An 8,765-nucleotide genomic window follows, 5' to 3' on the forward strand; every position below is an offset into this window, starting at 1 on the left:
TTATAGGTTAACTGAGAATAAAACCAAGCCATCCAAATGCCAGAAAACATTGAGCTATTTGATACAAATGCTATAAATGCAGGGATCTGTTTTATTCCACACCCTTAGGCAAGAAACCAGAGCCTGTGATTCACTCTGCGTTTCCATCAACAACCCAAATGTTCTTCAAGCCACACAAAACATCTGAACAAAGTGTTTCCAGAAAGAGGGTGTCATCTCAATAACATTTAAATGATCCGTGCTCTAACAAACAGCAGAGGATATGTACTCCAGTTCATTCATTGATGTCTTTTGTGTTTGTCAAAGACTAATGTTTTTAAAAAAGCCTTTTTCCAAACCAGAACATTGTTTTTTTTTTTTTTTTTTACAGATTTCAAAAGGTTTTAAGTGGAAAAAGTACAACACATTCTTAGGATTTAGGCTTAACATTCAAATTTTTTTTCATCAAGCTTTGTGTTATAAGATCCAAGGCTTGAGCCCTGCATTATTAACCAGTTGTTCAAAAAACTAAATGCAAACTCATGACAAACACAAAATAAATATTTTGAGGAAATATCTCATCTGTATACTTCCAAGCACACAAATAATCATTTTCTTTAGATGGAATATTATTCAGCTTCTCCGCTTCCTGTAACCTAGTGAATTTGTTTTATTCCAATCCTCCAGGCAAAGTGCCAGAGATTGTGATTCACGTTGAAGATGTCCACTGGGAGCTTTAGCAAGTGCCAAACAAGATCAGGCCCTCATCACTTCCACCACAGAAAGATCTGCCGTTGATCCCAAAACCATTCAGACTAAAAACACTAACTGTCCAGTGACTCGTCATATCATCATGTCACTGAAACTTACAGATATAACCATTTTAGCCTATTAATAACCACATGGGAAAACACTGCCACAAGTAAAAACCCCCTCTAGAGTTATTCTCCACAAACTACTGTTAAACGAAATGAATGAATCATGTTAGTTTTTGTATAGGCCTAGCTCCCAAAGAACAAAAGCTGTTAACAGCTGTTAGACTGTTCTTGACTGAAGGTGGCAAACAAATGCAAATGCACCTCATAAAGTGGGAAAACCCTCAACAACTCGTGTCATGTATATTCAAATAAATGCAGCGTTTGTCTCTTCACCTGACTCACCTTATTGTCTATAAAGTTGCAGAGTTTCTGCTCCGTATTTGCATTTTTATTGTTTCACCTCATTGTTAGTTACTCATAACCAAATTTTATTGTACAGGTCCTTATTTTTCAGGCTCTTTTTTCATACTCCCATGAATAATTCCTTTGGCCCCTTTGTCTTGGTTTCTCTATTAACTTTGATCCCCTCTTTTTATTGAGAGCTACTACAACAGAATACATACCTTGTTTTTCTTGTTCAACAGGGGAAACTAAACCTACCCATAAATCACAGTTTGAGAGTGCTTGTTAATGTGAACATGAAAACTCGGATAAAAGCGATTCTTTGTGAAATTAATTTAGCAACCAAATTTGGATGTTTTCCATTTACTAAGAATTCTTCACACCTAGGAACAAATACAAAAGAAAGGTCATGGCATCTGTTTACAAGTCATATGTTGCCTGTGCAATATAGCATGCCATGTAAAGAGCTGAAACAGCTAAAAATATATATATATTTCACCTTTCTGCATGCTAATGTCTGCAGGAAGGTAGAATATATTGATTATAGAGGCATACTAATATAGAGCCAGTGATCCATCATCTCTGTGGAAACCACAGCACACTGGATTCTCTGAGGTGAGCTTGTTGCTTGGTGATGAAGCTTTGGAAAGAAAGACTGGCTACTGGCAGCTGCTCTCCTAGGGAAACTAAAACAATCAGAACTGATGGTGGAAATAAATAAATACATGTTCAAAAATGGTCTGGGCTCTTTGTAAATGATGCTGCTACATAAATACCAAAGTTTACATTTTCATTTAAAACCTTGTGTATTTTATTCATCACATTTGAGTCTGGTTCAGCTTGTTCATGGTGAAATATTGCCTGTGAAGAACCGAAACAAAATGGTTGAGCTTTGAGTAGAGCTTTAGAAGACAGATGAAATATGAGCTCTCTACGAGAGTTGCCATAGGCATTTTTCTTGCTCCAAATCCATCTTTAAAAAAAAAGGCAGATGATGTATGAGAAGGAATGGTTGCAATTAACCTCAACTAAAAATAAAACTGCGAGTTTGAATGCAATTGAATTTAATATATATTTATACAGGATGAATATTACACATGTACGCTGTTACCATTTGTAAAACAATACCAAAAGGGAAAAATAAAATACACACTTAAATTAAGGTGGTTGAGGCATAATAAATAACCATTAATCCGGCATTTCCTTGGGTTCAGCTCCAGGTTACTTTTGAAATATGGCTCACTGGCACCTAAATAAACAAATATCGGTACAGATCCACTTGCAAGTCTGAATAATGGCACCAGTCATAATTTGCACTCTTTTGGTGAACCCACTGTTCCCCAATAAACAGCTTGAAATTTTAAGAAACGACTGGTAGCAACATTTAATACATTCCATAAAATTGTCAATAAAATAGAATCCTACACAACTAATGATTACTACACTTCTCACTCATGTGAAGGATAACAGTCATCTTTCCCTCAAACACAATTTCATTGGTGGTATTTCAGGGCGTCTGAAATCCCACCAATTCACGGTTAGCACCACTGAGCTTCGGCCACACAGGCAGGGGTTTAAGCCTTTCCGGGTCAGAGTTTCAGAGTTTTTACACAGACATATGGGATACCCACACAGCCACGTAGTAAGAGTCCTGAGTTTTAGCTGCAATTGTTTCCAACGTCTGCTACAGGATGAGTCTCTGGCCCAGAATTTTGCGGTTAATCTCAGCCAAGGCCACTGAGAAGACAAAAGCCTTCTCATCGGAGAGGTTGGCATAAATGTCAACCTCCTTTTCCTGTTTTTCTGTAAAAGCAAATAAAAAAAAAAGTCATTACAAAAACAACCATGACTTGTTTGTTATCAACAGGGAATTGTGCCAATTTATTATAGGACACAAAGCATAATTCAACTACCAAAAGGGCTGAACTTTATACTAATGTAATTTAACTGAACTCTTTGTTTAAAGTGAAAAGCACAGCAGATTTGCAGTGAAATGAAAATCGTCGCCCCTCCATAGAAAAGCTGATAATGCATAGAAGCTTCCAACCAGGCAATGATTTATTCAGCAGATTGTAAAGAAAGAACCATGTGCGTAAATCATTAATCCACAACATGAAAGCTGTACATTTGGAAACAGTACAATGAACCACATGCCACCCTGATGGCTGCCGAATACTGAAGATTTCTTTGTGTCCATTGAGACATGGTCATCTGTTGTCATTTAAAAAAAAAAAAGCTTTATCTAAAACATACAAGGGTTGCTCAACACAGAGTTTTATTTAATATGAGACACTATTTGGTTTACAGCTGTGTGGCTGGGACTGAAGACAGATGCAGTGCGATCAGTGGTGACACGCCAAAGAGGGGCTTTATTCTAAATGCAAATAAACAGAAATCTCTAAGGGGAGTGTGAAATCAGAGAGGGACATGATGGGAGTAAAGGTCAGTTTGAGGATAGGGGTGATAGGTAGGTCTCAGCAGCGGCTTGGCTGCGTTTACTGTATCTGGACTCCAAGACACAATTAACACCATCAAATGCTGCTAGTATTGATTTATACCTCCTCTTGGCCAGACGCTCAAGACGTAAGAATATACATCAACATCTTTAAAAATTCCTCTTTAAGTTTGTGTTGATTTACTGTTTGACCCAAAAGACAAGATGCATTTAAACTATAAAATGGAGAGGGAAAAAAAAAGAAACAAAAAAAAAAGAAAGTAGAACATTTTTTGGATAACACAAATTGAGAAAATACAGAGTCAAACTGGATAAAATGAAAATAAATGTCACATCAATAGTGTGAAAAAAGGTGTTTGCAAAAGCAGGAAAGAAACCTGTAATCAAACATTATTCGCAAGAACCCGTCAAAGCACACTCAATTCCTAATGCTTTCATTGAGATAACTAAGCAAACATTGACAAAAGCACTTTTCAAAGCAACAAATATCCAAAGAAATGAGTTGGTTTCACTAATATTAGTCTGTATCTTAGCATATAAATTCCATGAATCTCTTCCAACATACTTTTAAGTTGTTAAAATAAAGTTTATTATTATTATTATTGTGGACAATTAAATTGACATCGCTGTAAATGCAAATGAAAAAACTAACAGCAATAAGGTTGCCCTGGATATCGACATTTCTTAATGTTTATAGTGACCATAAATCTATACTGATTACTGTTCCCCAGACATGTGGGAGCAGCACATTACCTTTTTCTTCCTCCTGCTTCTTCAGTCCAACAGTTTTCGGTCTGCCTCTTCCTCTGCGGATTGGATCTGACTGACTGTTGGAACGGGGTCGCCTCCTATTTTCCATATCACTGGTAGATGTTAAGTTTATCTTCTCTTTTCTAATTCTTTCTGTCCGTCTTCTCTTTGCTTCCAATTTGTCTGAAACACAATCAAAAGGTTATAATATACTGTAATTGGTGTTGATTCATTCATATTCTAGATACACAAACTAGCCACACCATCTCATATACAGTTTTAACACAAACAGCAGCTCTCGTTTTCCTCACATGGTCTTTAAACCCATCCCCCAACCATTATTGACAGACTAAAAAGCTAAAAGAGGGTCTGTGAGTCCACATGCAAATCAGCAAAGGATTTAAAAAGTACAGCCATATGCAGAGCTACAATCAGAGAATGAAGAGCTCATTACTAAAGGAAGTAGGCCTGCGTCTCTCTGAGGGAGTTTATTTATAGGACTCTTCAGGCTTCAAGTAAACGTCATTGGTAACCCTGTGTGAAGAGAGCTCATATATATATATATAAAGCTTTTTAAGTGAAATAGCCTACATTCAGAATTTGGCCAATTCTATACATAATTTGTCAAGGATCTTAAATGTAAAAATAATTTATATATATAATATATATATATATATAATTATATATTTTTGCTCTAAATGTACAAAGGAAATTGTATATATTAAGTGTTATCATTTTTTTATGACTTTACAATTTTTTTCATTGTTCGCTCATTTATTTTGGTGTGACAAATTCACTTGAATACAAATAATGAGTTATAAGTTGCATTTATGAAAATAATAATACATTTATATATTATTTTTTAATTATAAAAATAATTAGAAACATGCTGTTAAAAATATTCTTATATGAAATACAGCATGTCAGCTTTCCAAAAATAATTTAGCATCACATATCTTTACAATAATCAAGCACTGGAATGATTGATGATTTAATAATCTCAGTGTAACTCAGTTCTGTGAATCTCTAATGGCAACCTTCTGTCCCCAACATATATTTTAAATATTTATATAAGCAAGTATTTCCATGGCAGCCATTTGATTCTAAACGCTGTGATAAGATCTTCTTCTGCTCACTCCCTTTACAGGCCTGCTGTACGACTGCACATTAACTCAGGAATCCAGGCCCTGGCTGTCAATAACCTGCACTAACAAGACAGCTAATTATCACTGTGTAACTCCTTCACAACTATGCCACAATCATGAAGACGGGGTTGCATTATTGCAAAATATCAGGAAAGCTTGGCTGTAAATTTGATCCAATATTCTTATCACATTTGTCTTGTTTCATGTTGCAAACAACACCATTTTTTAAATAAATGTCTTATTTAGGCTTTCATTTAATATTTTAAATTAAATTACATTTTAAATTCTGAATTAAAATTCTGTTTCCATGAAGCAAACCATGCAAGGGCAGGCAGGGCAATCTAAATAAAGTCTGTCCTATTTCAAACTGAGCACATTATTCTTAGCAGAGTGCAGGGTAAGCCCTGAATAAATACTTCTGCTAAAATGGAAATGTTTCGTTCAGAAGAAACTATGGCTACACCCTTCAAATAATATAATACAAGTAGAATCGCACACCCTCCACATATTCACAAATTAATTCCTTGTGACTTGAAGCTCAGAATTACTTATGTACAGAAAAATATTAAAATGTGGAGAACTGGGGAAATCAACGTATACGTCACACCACGGTGAAAAACATTTAAACAAAGAACATTTGTGCAGAGCATTCCAGTCATAACTCAATGTAACAATCACAGACTGAGCCTGCGCTGACAAAAAAAAAAAATGCAATGCACATGCCAGCTGGGCTTTGAACAATAAAAATCATAAAACTTCAACATGCTTGAGACTATCTGCCTATTTGATATGTGCACAATGAGACATTGTTTTCTAGCTTACACAATACAATTCTCATGACTGACCCAAAACCTGATATTAGTGCTTGAATATGAATTACAAATAGCAAAAATTCAAATGAATAATTTTAAGATCACAAGTTTACCAAATTATTGTAAAAAAACTGCACACTAAAATGTGCTCACACTATAATTCACACAGTTGTCACATTTTAACAAGATCATGACAACCCAAGCTGGCCTCTTATCACTTATATAACACACTTTAAACATTTTGTACAGACATCGTTTTGTGATATCACTTTGCAAAAATCCCTCCAATTAAAATACAACAAACCTCCAGTTCAACTTTGAGAATTTTTTTTTGTTGTAGAATTTAATCTTCGGGCGATTTCCTACATGACTTGATGTATCATAAAAATGAGTCAACTGAAATACTGTGACTAGTTTTTTGATAAGACAGTGGCGGGAGGGGGTAGAGAGAGAGAGACGCGGCAGGAACAAGCTTTTCAGACAGGAATTAGTTTGCCCTTCCCCCATCTCTCTTAGCACTACTCACTCAAGCAAACAGCCATCACTGCACCACTCATTTCAGTATTCGCAACACATCCTGCTGACTGCTATTTATTTCCATTCCCTAGCCCAAAGAGTCCAACACATACCGATAGTATGTACATTTAAAAAAAAAAAAAAAAAAAAAAAAATTTTCAAATCAATATGACTCACGAGTATAGCCTGAAGACACAGGCTAACTGTGGCCAACTCATATGGGTAGATATTTAAGCAATGAAATGAGCAAGTGTTCATTTTTCAGTGGGACAGAAAAGTTAGCTTATTTATATCTGGAATTACATTCCATTGAATGAATTTTAAACATCAATTCCTCAGCAATCACTTTCCAGATCAACAGTCACATTACATCTTGTTAAAGGCCACTTGATAAATATTTTAACAGTACACAATTTAGCACAACATAATATATGAATGATAAACACATGGGGTTTTCAGATGCATAAAACATAAAAGATGCATTATTTACCCATTACTGGAGACCTCTCATTTAATTTAGCATTGAGAAGCTTTCGGCTTATAAAGATGTAGCCACAAGGACAGGATTTACAAGCCACGGGAATCTGAGAGAAACAGAAAGAGAGCTCAATGAACTTCAGTACACACAATGACATTTATGCACAATGACTGACTAAATATTTCACAACACTTGAGGAAGAGCACTTCAGTATTAGGCATTTACAAAGGAGTAAATAAATATGGAGTGCCTTATAAAAAGACAACACTGATGTGTCCTTTGAGAGGGGAAAAACTGACACAGACTCCACAGCAAACAGGAAACAATGCCCTGATAGTTTTCTGCAGATACAGTGACACAAAATACAGTCTTATGAAATGGTCTGTTTGTTCAAGGGCAACATAAACAATAACAATTAATCGTTTATATGTCAAAACCAGCATTAATATATAATTTTAGCCTCATTAGAAGTGGCTGAAGGCTTTAGATAATAACGTGCACATTTATAAGCGGTTTAATCGCAGAGATCAGCCTTATTCGTGAAATTAAACGAGGCGAAAACAGACTGCATATGAAACCTATGAAATTTAATTGTTTCAATGCAGCAAGCTGGATATCCTTTAACAGCCTTACACGTTTTCATCGCCAAACTAAGATGGAAACCAAACTCTGTGGCTTATTATGTGACACGACACGTAATATCAATAAAATATCTTTCATATAATCGAGAAAATGTATGTTTCACATCACGTAGCAACGTCGTTTGTAACTCACGCAGATCTAATAAACAACTTAACCTTATTAAAGCACACACACCATACTAAAGATAAAGAGAACTTGAGCAAAAACACAAATATATCATTCATTGACAAACAACACCTCACCTGTTGGTCACACTCCGGGCATGATTTGGTGGCCATTTTCACTTTCTTCACTTTGTTTGTAGACATATTTATAACAGCGAGCTTCAATAATATCCCTTGACCTCGGCGGTCGTACTGTAAAACTTCCAGCTGCACTAAAGCACACAGAGAAGTGCAGCTGAACTCAGACACACACAAGCCGATGCATGGACCATCAATCGCTCGATGCAGACTGCGCATGCGCGCTGTAGAGGCTCGCTCTGCCCCTAGCTGCCAGCTCACGTGACCCACAGCTAGCAAAGCAAACATTAGCACAATTTGTTTTGTTTTTACACATTATAACGTTGTGCACTTTGAGAGGGAGAACGGCAATAATAAATATTCTGCTGTCCAGATATTTCCTTTATGCATCCAGCACTCAAGGAGCATGCGCACTACAGCACGACAGTCACGTGGGTGAAGAACAATAAGTGCTGATGTAGGTGAAACAGATATATATGCTGGTTGAGACACTGCCATCACTTTTTAATATCATGGCTTGATGAAAATAATTGTTCGATGCGACGAAAACTGTCAGCATTGACGAATGATTTATAAAATCCTCACA

At 36.0% G+C, this 8,765-nt stretch overlaps 1 protein-coding gene across 1 annotated transcript; it reads right to left on the reverse strand.

Annotated features, from left to right (window-relative positions):
• Positions 1-366: 366 nt before the first annotated feature.
• On the reverse strand, positions 367-8,392 carry LOC306885018 (UPF0547 protein C16orf87 homolog). The gene is made up of 4 exons (XM_079441327.1): positions 8,180-8,392; positions 7,308-7,401; positions 4,348-4,527; positions 367-2,942 (listed from the first exon to the last, which is right to left on the reverse strand). Exons 1-4 carry the CDS (start codon positions 8,243-8,245, stop codon positions 2,824-2,826), a joined length of 459 nt encoding a protein of 152 aa, XP_079297453.1. The 5' UTR covers positions 8,246-8,392; the 3' UTR covers positions 367-2,823.
• Between the last annotated feature and the right edge of the window lie 373 nt (positions 8,393-8,765).

This window comes from Barbus barbus (assembly GCF_936440315.1).
Source record: "Barbus barbus genome assembly, chromosome: 2".
Classification (NCBI taxonomy): Eukaryota; Metazoa; Chordata; class Actinopteri; order Cypriniformes; family Cyprinidae; genus Barbus; species Barbus barbus.